At 44.4% G+C, this 14096-nt stretch overlaps 1 protein-coding gene across 1 annotated transcript in view; it reads right to left on the reverse strand.

Annotated features, from left to right (window-relative positions):
* Nucleotides 1-259: 259 nt before the first annotated feature.
* Zip48C (Zinc/iron regulated transporter-related protein 48C) overlaps nucleotides 260-14096 on the reverse strand; it is a 29646-nt gene continuing 15809 nt past the window's right edge. The window contains exons 7-9 of the mRNA XM_077633814.1: nucleotides 11991-12089; nucleotides 3478-3636; nucleotides 260-2188 (exon numbers count right to left, since the gene is read on the reverse strand). Of these exons, the coding sequence (XP_077489940.1) occupies nucleotides 2110-2188; nucleotides 3478-3636; nucleotides 11991-12089 (337 nt within the window). The 3' untranslated portion in view covers nucleotides 260-2109. The remainder of the gene's footprint in view (nucleotides 2189-3477; nucleotides 3637-11990; nucleotides 12090-14096) is intronic.

A 14096-nucleotide genomic window follows, 5' to 3' on the forward strand; every position in this document is an offset into this window, starting at 1 on the left:
CAGGCGAGTGTATGTTTACTATATTTCCACAACCTCCTGTGCAGTAGCCGAACACTGTAACAACTCAGCTAGCACACAGTGGTAACATCGGCAGCAGCCGAATGTCCTACCAACCACACCGGTCACATGTGCATATAGGACGGGAAAGGTATGCTAACGGACACCACTTCACGTGCTACATTGATGTAGATATGTAGAAGCAAGAAGGCCAAAATCCCCGCTTTCATGCTTTGGGACACAGACGCAAATTCAAAACAGGTTTACGGGGCAGTGAGAAGTTTTTAATATTAATTACTTCAAAACAAAAACAACACAATCCCAATGAGCCACTTTCAGGCAGTCACTACAATATTTTTTACAACACAACTTGGCAGATGAAGTTGTGCTAAGCCCTATTTTACAAAACCATTCTCACCCCCCCTCAACAGCCTCACCACATATATTACACGTACTGGAAAGAAAACCAAAAACAAAACTTCCGATACCCGTGGTTTCCCGCCAGAAATGAAGTGATGTTAAAATGTTAAGGCTCCTCTTCAAAATCTGTGAATGCATCAAACAGTGCTGTAGACCAGAGTAACATAAAGCCAGCTTCAAGTGCAGTCGACCATTGGTAATTCAAATGGGACAGAATACTTAATGCGGAGTTTCATTTAAAGGGAGCCCTTTTAAGATGCTTGATGCTCACAGGGACAAAGCGTCAAGTTGAATAGGCCAGAAGTTTAAATTAAGCAAGCTAGAATAACAAGATTTCCTTGTATTAGCAAAGTTGAAGCCCATTCCTAAAAAAAGACAGAGCACTCTGACGTCACAATAAGCACAAAGTAGGACTCAAAATTTGAGCTGTTGAAAGCAGTGAATTATAATACTTTCATGCATGTGTATGCGGCACACAGAGCTGCAATTGTAAAAATGCACACTTCAGGCAGAGAAAAAAAAATTTGATTCTAAGAAATTTGATCATTTGTTCTGAAAGATGCAGCCCCCGTTGTTCCATGGCTCAAAACCAAAGGATAATCAGCTACTTAAAAATGCGTTAATCTCTGCGCTGGGAATTCCAGCTTGGCACAACAAAGACATTAAACATGTCTAAGAATTGCAGTTTGTCTGGAAGTAACGCGTAATTAAAGCGGCCTGACAGCAAGCGCAATAACAAACAATCCATGACTCGTATGCTATAAACACGGCTCTGCAAGGCTTCAGGTTGCAGACAAAAAACTGAAAGAATTTGTTCTTGTCGGATCATAACTATCACAAAATCTCAACAGTCTCCATGAACTTGCATAGCGTAAGCAAGCACTGCATTCACACATCAGCCACAACAGACTAGCTGTATTAAACAAAGAAGGTTATGTCACAATGTCTTCTTCACATAAAAAATGCACAAGTTCCTGAACAAATTGCCAACCAGGTGCCCAAAACTGAACACATCATGCCAACAGCAACTACAAGGGTTAAGCCACACAACACTGTGACATTTCACTTCCAATGGTTAATTAAGTCAGGCCTCAACTTAGAACCAAATACTTTTTGAACCAAAGATCCAATACCTAATGGCCACATGGATACACGTACGTAAATGCACCGTCACCATATGGCATTATAAACTCTGCAAGGCAGTAAATTAGTCCTATGTATTTACAGAAATTCCCCAAAGTGAAGCAGATGTCAATGAAGGCACTAAGTACTCATTAGCTCTATTTGTAATTGCATGGCTGTGCTCACATGAATGCTAGTGAGCACTTACCCCCTCAATTAGGGAGCAAGTTTTTTACAAATCAGTCCTGGATTCATGCATAATCCGCAGCTATTGCACAACCATAAAGGGCAAGTGTCTCCCTATAAGTCGCCACGTGCGACACTACATTGGTGATGAGCAATGCGTAAAACAGCCTACGTACAAGAGATCACTCCAGGAAATAAAAAAAATCATAAAAATCCGCCGACAAAATGGTGCAAATATGTGACACAGTGCACCACGCAATATGTTTGGATGCGTGGAAAGCAGTTCCTTGGTCCCAAAGGCACGCAGCCCAAACAATGTGCAGCAAAATTCCAAAGTGAGGTGCTCTCGGTGTCGGCTAGTAACAAGTGACGCGTCTGTGTGACTTAGCTTAGCCCCACGTCCAGGGCCATCATAACGATGAACCCCACCACGGTTGTCCATGATGCCAATCGGCCGTTTGAACTGCAGGAAAAGGAAAGGCAGACTGGTCAAGAACAATTAAAGGAATAGACAAACTGCAGCAGTGAAGGCAGAAAAAGAAATGTGAATCAAACCAAGGAGAGAAAGATTTCGGTGAATAGTTGGACAGGGTCAATTAAGAGTGCCGTGGTGATTGAGAAAAGGAAAATTGCATTGTAAAGCTTTGCTCTTTCAGTAAATTCTCATGCAAGGAATGCAGAATAACTAACATAACACTGAAATGATTGAATACTGAGTAGCCAATACAGCAAAGGATTGCCAACCATGGCAGTTTGTCTCTGCCATTTAGTCTATTGGGTGCACTTGGCATCCACAATTACGAGCCAATGCCTGCAACTTCCATGCCATTGTTCCGTCCGCCCGCCCCCCCCCCCCCCCGCCCCCCCACCCCCCCCCCCGTGCCAGAATCCAATGGATACAGCAGTTGCCCATCATCCTCCTTGACACCTGCACTGCCCTTAAGGATGTCTTTTAGCTTTTGGTTACTCAACTATACATCATGCCTCCACCTTCATTTCCCTCCAAAATGGTCATAATTGCCAAGTATTGTATCTGGACATGCACACCCTATCATGTTTACCACATTGTTCTTCCCTCATGCAGCCTTTTACACCCTTTTATACGACCTCACCGCAAAAACACCTGCTGTGAGGTTATTTTCTATTAGAGAATCGCCTTATTCGGGAATCATTTTTTCTGCTCACATAATCCATTTTTAACCCTGCAGATGTGCATAGATCAGCTCAGAGTCCTGTTAGCTACCATTTATACAATACCCCCAAAAAAGCAAAAAGCTAGCTGTCTTCAAGTGATGGTGACATAACATGTGTCACAACACTCAGCATTCTGGATCTTCTAAGCTATGTTTCCAAACACAAAAAGTGAAATCTCATCTTAGCATATTGAAGTTGCATTACACTGTGGCTAACTATTTTTCTACAATCGAAGCCATTTAAAACTTTACATTTATATATGCCATGCACTGCCCAACCACAGAGATGTAGTTCAGCACCACCTAATGCATCAATGAGCAGCATTTCACAAGTTTCTCTGCAAGAATATTTTTTAAATTTACAGAAAAGTTTTTGAATGTTGCACTCACTCACTCTTTCTTCAAGAAAGCAGCGCCTTATCAAGCATTTCCCGGAAATGAGATTTTGGACACAGCCAGGGGTGTTACTGAGTGGCTTCGTTGAGAGCAATGAATACTTCAGTGAAGGAAACTTCATTATGTGAGAAGTTTACAGATATAACAGCTGAGCTCCACCTACCATGCTTGTGCTTCAGGCACAATGTCGTCAACAACGACATACACCATGGCCCCAGCGGCAAACGCAAGGGCGTAGGGCAACAGGGGCTGGGCCATGGTCACCGCCAGGCAGCCCAGCACCCCAGCCACTGGCTCCACCACTCCGCTGAGCTGGCCGTACCTAGTGAGAGAGCAACATGGCTGCTAAGTGTATACTCACGGATCCTTCATGCAACGCTGTCCACGTACATGGCTATGCGAAGAATGATGCAATGTTGTCCATGTCCAAGGCTATGTGCAAATTCGTACACATTACCCACATGCAAAGCTAGAGGTTCATACAGCACTGACAACGTACAAGGGTATGCGGACATTCATACAGCCCTGGCCATGTACAAGCATATGTGAACACTCAAAGCATTATCCATGTACAAAGTTAGAAGGGCACATTCATGGGTTACCTAAACACTGTATATGTCCTCAACTTTAGCAGACCTTGTGTTACACCAACTATTAAGCGGAACCCCTCCATTGCATACAAGTTTTTCTCTGTTTCTGAGAAGACAGGTAGAAAAAAAAAACTACTCATAAGTGCATAAACTGCTGACACCTGCGTCCCCAAACTGATGACGACGTTGAAGTAGTGGTACAGGAAAGTATTCAAATTGCAATCCACCTGTCCAGAAGTGAGGATAGCCCTTTATGCAAACCTACCTAGGAGCAGCATAAAAAGAGTCAAACCGTTTAGTAGGGTGCTTATTCTACTCTTTAGTTTGTCCTATTCAAGCAAACCCAATGTCTATACAGCCAAATCTTGATATAATTTGTATCTCAAAATATGTGAAATCTGAATTAAGGGGGAAGTTCTTTATTGCATTTTATGTTGAATAAACCAAAGTGACACTCTGAATAAGCTGGTTGTTTTAATGAATGAAAGTCCACTGTATATTTCACATCTCACATGGAGTCAACTGCTGTTCCCAGTGATCGAGTGCATCCCAGCATCATTGTTTTTTTCTATGTTTACACTGTCCAAAGAGAAGTCAAGATCCAATGGCCAGTGCTTTGTCCCCTTTCTCCAGTCATCTGGCAGTTGCACCATGGTTACCATTATAACTTTGAGATAAAGAAGTTCTCATCAGCATCATCGATCCATAACCATGTGTTGCTGCACCTCTCGTGCAGTCATCAGCCTGAGTGGGCATGGAAGATCGGGAACGAGTACGTCGCCTAATAAGTAGGCTTGAGCGAATTTCGGTCAAACAGTAAAGTATATTCAATACTGGTTTTGATCAAAACGACTGATATTTGGAATGTCGAAGTATTCGTTTGTAGCGAATAATGTTTCTGGAACGGTCATTTCATGTGGTTTTGGTTCAGCGTACCTCCTCCAGAATAGCAGACAAGGGAACAGAAAAAGGTGCTCGTTATGACATACACGATGGAAACCAACAGCCATCGAAACCAGGGAGCACAGGTGATGTCCTTTCTTAATTTGTGGTTTGTTATAAATGGGAGATTAACAAAAGCGGAAGAAAAAACAACCACATGCCGCCGGTGGGATCCGAACCCACAAACTCCGAATTTCGTGTCCGGTGCTCTACCAACTGAGCTACGGCAACAGCTGTCGAATATTCAGCTATTGGGGGTATTTATGTGTAGTAGTACAACCTAACCTTGAGAGCGTTCCCTGGCGCCTCATCGTCCATAGCAGCAGACGTAGTAAGTTTTTTTCTTATCGATTTTCTTATCGTAGTGCGGTGGTTGTGCTGGTAAAGAAAAACATGCCAGTCACTCCTTAGGGTCAGGCTAATTGCTGCGGACAATCTTCCGTGTTTGCCATTTATCAAGCAACCAGCTCATCACCTCAATTCTTGCGTGATTTTCATGCACATACATCACTTGTACACAAATTTTTGTTAACTGGAGACTTTAATCTTCCGGGAGTTAACTGGGATCATAAATCGTCTCGTGGTAAACTTAGTCGCCATATCAGTTAAATGTTTGATATAACTCCTTGCCACAACTTACAACAAGTAAATATACCCATGGGCGTGCATAGTGCTTCTTCATCAGAACATTGGTCTTGTGTCTGTGAGCACAACAGTAGAAAATTTGTGGTAGAGCATTTGCCTCACATTCGGGAGGTGCTGGGTTCGATCCCCAGTGCCGCCCGGGTACCCACCGTTTTTCTAATGGGTAGAAGATTTCCCCGCCCTAGTGCTTGGCTGTTCTTGCTGAGATACTCGGGATAAGGGTCTTGACCACAAATGGGCTTCTACCACATGAGGCGGATTTGGGGTTGCTTGACGACAGAACTTATCTCTGATCCGTCAAGGCAACTGTAAGAAGTTTTCAGTCTGCCGAAAAAGTTCCCCCCCAGCCATACACGAAGTAGGCCGGGGCCAGACTACTTCCCAAGAAGAGAGTCCTATAAGTTGGAGCAAGCTCGACAACTAGTGGGCCCCCAAACCAGGGACTGCTCTTGTACCAATTTAGGTTTGGTCATCCTCGGGCTCGAAAGCCCTCCCACCGAGCGTGGCGGGCTGGTCCACTACTGCCACCCCGTTGGTCGTGTGTGGGTCCAACCCACAAGCATCGGATAGGCGGGGTCGCTACACCCCGTGGTGCGCTTCCGTGCTGCGCACCCCTGACAGACACCGATGCGCCCTCGACTTCGGGTAATCTCTTCGTGCCGTGCTCCAAGCAAGAGCCCGATTCTGCTAAGTTTTATTAAGCGTCTTGGAGTTGACGGCGGCCCTGGTGGTCAGTCGGGACCTACCACCTATGTACCGGGAAGCGCGAGTGTGGGCTTCACCCCACACCCCTCTGGTCTCACACCGGTACTACTCAGAGACTCTTTAAGGATGCAAGCGCCAGTTCTGCTTTCGCTTCACCCTCGTTCTCTTAGCCTACTGAGACGCCCGTAGGCCTCAGTGTTTCCCAGAGGTGGCCCTGGTTTCCCAGAGGGGGAACGAGGGCAGACCCAAGCAGCGCTCCCGGGTGATGGTAGGGCTCGGGTTACACAGGGACGAGCCCCTACCCCTGATGACTTTAGTCAGCGGGGATTTCCCTGCAGCGTCTCTGCTTGAGACTTAGCCACAGCAGCCTATCCATAAGCTGCTATGGCGTATGAACTCACTCGCTTCAGGTTATAAGGAGAGGGTCGCCACAGCCCTTCCCAGGTTCACCAATGACAGTCGCCCCCAATTCACTGGGTTACAGGAGCACGCAACTACTCCCAGCGTTACGCCTAGGGTCTTCATCGCCGAAACCCGCCCCCCGCTTGGTTACAGAAGGACGCTACCCCTCCCAGCGTTACCCGGCCTGGGAGCAAACCTAGTACTCCACAGCCCCGGTCGCAGACTTAGACTGCGTCCAGGTAGCCAAAGCCTCCGGTTCGGCAGCCCAGCACCGACGGCCCAGTTATTCCAACCCATCATCAGCGAAACTGCCAATGTTCTGGTTGGGGCCGCGGTTCACCACCTGCACACAACCGTCAGCCTCGAGGCGCCGCACCCCCTTTAGAGAGCACAGATTAGCTCTATTTTCAATAGGGTCGCCTCGGATGAGAGTACACCCATGTTACTGAGAACCCAACCTCAGCCAGCCTTTGGCTTGCTTTACAGGCTCACGCCAACCGAGCCCGGCTAAAGAGACAGATCTTATGCAACACAATCTCCATTGCGCATCTTGTCATAAATAGTATGCTATTCATGCTGTTTAGAAAAATGCAACCCTATTAAGATGAAAATTGTTTTTGTGAAAGACCTTTCACGTGCCTGAGATAAAACTGTATCAAATTACTTGGATTTCCATCTCAGCAGCTTTCAAGGAAACAACTTAATGAAGCTTTGGCACAGGTTCAAAGACCTTTGCACATATACTGTACTAAAAAATTTGTTCTAAACAAAACAAAAATTAATCCTTGGGTGACACCTGAGGTCATTCACTTGAAAGAAAATAAAACGCTTAAGACAAAAGAATGTCCTTCAGACAGAGATTCAAAATGTGAAAGCTACATGGAGCTTGTCTATCAGGCATGCTAAATGGTGGTACAGTATTTACTTGAATGTACCGCAAGTTTTTTCCTGGATTTTTTCCCCTTTAAAGTCTACCGTTGCGTTATAATCGAATGCCGCACTTCAATTGGCCTAAAGCGGTGCCGCGGTGTAGCCATTTCAAAGCAATCAGCTTGGTTTTGGTTTCCGTAGTTTTATGATCTTATGCTGGCAACATGGGTACCACAGAAGCCAAATCCTCATCCATCCAAAGTCAAAGCAATGTTCTCTCATTAATTTTGTGTTCGTTGCGACCTCGTGCTGAACGCGTCGTCGAGTCGTGTTGTTGTGGCGTCGCTCGCGGAGTATTGATTCAGTGCACACGATGGCATCGGGTCGTGCTCAGTACGACACTCGTTTTAACAGAAAAGCAATCCTGTTAGCTGAAGAGGACGGGAATTCTATGGCAGCTCGAAGACTTGACCTTAACGAATCAGCCATTTCGCAAATGGCGGCTGCAGTGGGAGGGGCTTTTTAAATGGGAGCCCGATCGCAAAGGATTTCGCGGGCCTCGCTATGGCCATCACGTCGAGCTGGAGAAAAAAGTGGCCGACTTTATTATCGAGCAGCGCAACCGTCTCATGGGGGTCAGTGTCGAGCTGATCCGTTGGAAAGTTGCTCAGGAGATGGGAAGTTCAGAGCATCTCGTGGGTGGGCCCAAACGTTCATGAAGAGATATGGATTTTCTCTGCGGCGAACAACATCGATACGGCAGAAGTTACCGGGAAAAGGTAAAAAAAGGAGGGTTCCGTTTCCGATAACTCGGCCTCGGAAAGCGAGGAAGGTGAGTAAACATCTTGGCCACGATGTCTATTAAAGGTACTTTGTTTTGCGTCCTTAAGCCTCGCGTTGCATTCATGGTTTTATTTTTTCGCTCTGGCCAGCATGTAAACTCACCCCTCGTGTTACATTCGCAGTTACGTTACATTCGAGTAAATAGGGTATTTCAATCACATTTTGCCCAATTCAATTTGTAGAGACCAAAAAAATTTTGGACATTCCTGAAAAAGAAAAACAAACCAGTAGAACAATAGTGGACGACAGCATTCGTATTGTCGAAAAGCAAAGTACCACGTTGGATTCCAGTGCATATTTTTGTTGTGTCTTTACCAATACAAATGACTTTTCACTTCCTACATTGCCATTGTCTGATGTAAACTTGGGAGTTGTATCTGTACTGGGAGTAGTTTCCATGCTTTTTAATCTTAAAACCTAATCTGTCCCTGGACCTGGCAAGATACCAAATGTTTTTCTGCGTCCATATGCAGAAATGCTGTCCATGCTGTTCAAATTCTTGTACTCACTTTTTGTGCATAATGTTCCCTACTGACAGGCAAACAACACCTATAGTATCATTGCTGAAGAAGGGCAACCTAACACTGATAAAAAATATCGCCCGATGTCGCTAACATGATCGTGTTTTATAATACAACACCAAATTCCTCAGTAAAAACAGTGTACTTTCTCCTGCGCAGCAGTTTTCAAAAGGTTTATTCATTGTCACCCAAATAAAATCCGTTTACCATTCTTTTGCAAATATTCTAGAAAAATCCAGACATCAGGAAAGCATTTTACCTTGCTTCACACTCTAAACTAAGTGAAAAACTTCATTAATTTGGTATCTGCGTACCTCACTAACCAAAAGCAATTGGTTAGTATCGACACTAACCGTTCCCATGAACTCCCTGTTACATCATATGTCTTTCAGGGTCGTGTTTCAGGGACTTCATTGTTTTTAACATATATATTAATTACAATTGAAGCACAATTACTGAACTTATTCAAATCAGGCTGTTAGGTGATGGATGTGTGCTGTCTAGTGAAGTAACCAGAAGCAATGATCAGATAACCCTAAACAATAATCTTCAAAATATTCTTTCTTGGTACAGTCACTGGAATGGAACTGAATGCTAACAAAACGGTGTACAGTCAAGCCCACTTGTAAAGAAACTGATGGTCACGGCGATTGCGTTCGTTGTATGAGAGGTTCATAGTAAATGGACTTTCCACATTGCAGTCAAAAATAGCCCTCTTCCATCAACAATATTTGTGCTACACCCAAAGCCATTATATGCAGCTAACTACAGAAAATATATAAAATTCCAACTATTCGCTATTAATGTGGCACATGTACACTGGCTTATACAAGGAGAGACTTTTCCGACTGCCACAATTGGCAGGTGACTAATTTAATTGAATTCAACTGAATCTAATTTCATTAAAGTGGATCAATACAAACTATATAAATTCAATTAGTTTAAGAAAAATTAATATAATTCATGAAACAATTAGGGTCTCACAGCTGACGCTGCAGATTACACGGTAAAATGCAAGGAAATACAGCTTCACAGTTGATGGGTGTCCCAATGACACTGACCTTTCGAGCCCTTTTACTAAGCTTTGGGAATGTGTAAATGCGATAAACACAGCGCGTTGCATTCGGTGCCAATTTTGGGTGAGATAGTGAGAGCTGCGGGTTGGCCTGGCAAGCTGCCAAGGCTGTGCAGAGGCTCATGCCAGGCCTGCCCGTGCTACCGCAGATGGTGCGGCTGGCGGCACGCTCGCCACTTTGATCGTCATAGCACTGCACCTGCTTTTGCACTCTATCTGAAAACTGGGCGGCGCCCACTATTACCGTATATCTACTCGCATATTGCACCCATTTTTTTTTTCCAGAAAAGTTGACATGAATTTAAGGGAAGGGTTCATTACGCAGAAAAAAAAGTTATGACTTTTTTTTAGAGTTGAAATTTTATATCTTATGTCCACCCGTCTGTCCGTCCATCCATCGATCATGAACAAAAGCACATGGTCAGCCACGTTCATGTCACCAGTGTGTAGCATTGTTTGCTTTGAAAGACGTTCGCTGTAGCGAGGTAAAGTGAACATGCTGAACACTAGCCCTAAAAGTCAGGTTCGCATTCTTTACAAGAGGTAAAAAAACTTGCAGGATGGTTACAAGTCTGTAATGCGAATGTTGCGAGACGAGTGAGGAATTTTCGCTCCCTATCTTGAGCTTACCAAATCGGTTGGGAGTCTGAAGGTCCTGCTTCCTCCATAGCATTTCAGTGTAGGGGATGCTTTATAGAGTTCTGGTTTTAACTGTTATGCTCCTTTCACATGTTTGAGCACCTGCCGACTTTCTAAGCATACACTGGCACAGCCAGGCTTGCAGCAGCGTACCGAACAAGCCATTGTCGCAGGTGCTCCTGTAAAGTGCGCACAGAGTCTTGGCACTGCGCCAAGTTCGCTGAGCATGCCACTCCTGCAAGAGCTCTCATCAAAAGATAAATATGGCGTGGCGTTATAGGCGTGCAGCATCTTAGAGCGCTGCCAAGGTCTGCACTGCAGACTGTGCGAAACTGAGGAACGCAATAAGAAAAGCTAAGGCTTAAAAAAACAAGCAAATTTTCAACAACAAAAGTTGGGGGCTGCATTCATTATTCAAGTGGGTCTATCATGCAAATAGGTACCATATGTACGCGCTTCGATGCATGCTTCAGCACATGCTTTGCTCAGCCTCCCACGCCCACAGTACGATTTTTTCCTCACGTTCGTTTCCAGCCAGCAATGAAATTTCGTTACATGGAAAGTGCAGCAAAATCTACTTCATTATACTGAAGCTAAAAACACGCGGTGTTCTATGAATGTGAAGTTATGAAAACTGGAACGGTACTTAGCTATATAGATGATTTCGTTATATTGAAATTCGTTACCTCAAGATTTAACTGGCATTACTGCTAAGGGTCATGCTGATGTTTCAGCAACACTTTTGCATTCGTTGTGAAGTAAAAAAAACATTTGAAACAATCAATTTTAAGCAATAAAACACTAGCAGATATCTCTCCCTACTCTGGGGAAAATGGAGAACAGTGATATGATCTGCACTACTCCCCCTTTCTTCATTAACAGCGGCCATACCAAGTCCACACCGACCATCTCTACTTCGATCACACAAACACACTGGGCATGTTCTCAACAACACCACACTCAGTGGCCAGCAGATGAGTTTTTTTAAAAGAAATACTACACCAGTGCTAACAGCAACAGCGAGTGCCGTTCACCTCACAGTAATGCCCTACACTCTGGTATCCTTGTAAGCTGTCCCCCACCTCTGCAGTTGAGGTTCACCCTACTCGCTAGAAAAGCAGTACTCTTTAACCATCGCAAAAATTTCTAAGAATCCACAGCATCAAGACAAACTCCCGAGTGCACATTCCAAGGAAGTGGACTTAAAAAGTAGGTAGGTGTACAAAGCCCTTCTGGATTTCTTCTTCATCCAGGTCTGTCGTCTGCAATACACTCTCCAATATACAAATTTTTCTGGGAATTCACGGTTTCAAAACTTGCATGCTCTGCGAGGAAGTGAACTTAATAGGCAGGTGTGCAAAGTCCTTATAAACATTTTTTTCATTCAGAGCTGTTACTTGCAACTTTGCCAATCAAAGGGAATGCTCTTAATTTCGAGACTCACCAGAATGCCTTCCACTTGGAGAAGCCAGCCCCACGCAGTGGCAGGCTCACAGCTAGTCCCTCCGGAAAGTTCTGGATCCCTATGCCAAGGGCCAGGTTTCTAGTAACACAAAAAAAAGGAGACAGAAAAGCAAATGAGGCTGAGGCAAGAGCTGTACAGCTGTTTATATAACATGCGGTGATGACAATTTGGCAGCATTTGTTAAGATCACACTAACTCAACCAGTCCAAAGCTCAGTTAAGGGGTGCCTTGTACGCAGGGGTGCCTTGAACTCAGCCTCACACAGTGTTGGGATTTGAAGGCGCGGGCTCCTTTTCCAAGCTATTGCACCCTGAGAAGCCGAGCACCACGCCGGGGAATGGCTTGTACCCATTTTGAGGAAACCGGTGGGTAACCGGACGGCAGCAGGAGTCGAACCCACCACCTCCCGTAGCCGAGGCGGGTACTCTACCACGAGGCCACGGCTGCGGTGCCATGGCACAAAGTATTTTTTTCGTTTGCTTAAGGTGGCGCCAAAGACCCATTTCCCAAGCATTTCACCCTAAATAAGACGAGCACCAGGCCAGGGGAAAGCCTGTACCAATTGTATCGCCGGTGGGTACCCGGCGGCACTGGGGATCGAGCCCCGCACTTCCCGCATGCGAGGCGGATGCTCAACCACTTCACCACCGCAGCAAAGAAAATGGCCAATATGGTCAAGTTTTTCTATTTTTCAGTTTAATTTTTTTCATAACCCTCGGATCTTCATCTGCCTGTTGACAAAAAATTGTATCGAAATATGCAGTACAAATTCAGAAAATTACATTTCTTTCATCTGTGGTCATCGAAAATTCTGAGCGAATTGCACTTGTTAGTCCTGGCTCGTCAAGTATTCTGGTGGTTTCAGATGACGAAGCATCGCCATCTAGTATCACCATAAACAGCAGAATGAATGAATGAAAGAATGATTTAATGAACGAATGAAAAGCTTTTTTGCTCAATAGAGGTCTTAGCGAGCTTGGTGGGTAGCGCCCCTAGTCCAGAGCCCCTAGGAGTGCTGCAACAATACAGGTTGGTTGATCAGTCTACGTTGATCTTACAGGAAAATCAGTAGACTTCCATTCATTGCAATGTAGCATTTGTCTGACCAAAGCATATGAGGCTATGAATCAACCAAACGAGAGAATAAACTTTAAGGTTGATTTTCTCAGCTTTCAGTTTTTCTACGACTGCTATCATTCTTCCCTTGTGCATTCCATAACAAACGACAATAGAACGATTTTGTTTTTTTGCACAAGAATACTGAGACGTTGAGGAATGCAATAAAAGTCTTGATTTTAGTAGTTTCTTAAAGCTGTTTTTGTAAGGAATGTTTTTTTTTAAGTGTGCGTGCTGGAGTTAGCTTTTCTTCCCACGAGTACTAGGCACCCCCCCCCCCAAAAAACTAATGGCTTTGTTGCACAAAGTGGGCCTTCCTGTACATGCTGACATAAAAAACGTGCACTTTCTACTTAGTTACTTAACCCCAGGAATGACTTTACGACAGTGTTAACCGTAATCACTCACCAATTATACCTTATGCAGTTCTGAAATCAGCATAAAAATGTACATACCCTTCCCAAATTTGCTTACATTTCGTGCATAAATAACAAAAACAGTTTTAATTGCTGCGTGGCTCCTTTAAAACCACTGTCACACAGGCACTTCAGATCCTGACTGAAGTTTTGAGTACGCTTCACATGCACTGCTTCTACACGTCCACACACTATCTCAATTGATGTCTCGGCCTTCACACATTTTCGGGCGCTGATCCTAAAGGTTATGCTACACTGCCATTAACTTCAAAGCCGTGGCAACCTGTCCTTTTCAGTAAGAACGTCAAGAGTTTAAGTTGACTGCTGGAGAGATTTTTAGATCCAATTTTCCCGGTGATAAACGAGTCTTTTGTTGTTGGACAAACGTCAACATTGCCGGGAAGAGCCAGAGAATCAAATTTTTACTGGAAAAAATAATTCAATAAAGTTGTTCACAGTGTCCCTTTAAAACCATCGACTGTCCCCCATTCCTCAGGTGTAATAGTAAAATTGTATACTGTCTAAAAGAGCAAGAAATTTGGGCATTTCAGCA

The sequence above is a fragment of the Amblyomma americanum genome, chromosome 8 (genome assembly GCF_052857255.1).
Source record: "Amblyomma americanum isolate KBUSLIRL-KWMA chromosome 8, ASM5285725v1, whole genome shotgun sequence".
Lineage (NCBI taxonomy): Eukaryota > Metazoa > Arthropoda > Arachnida > Ixodida > Ixodidae > Amblyomma > Amblyomma americanum.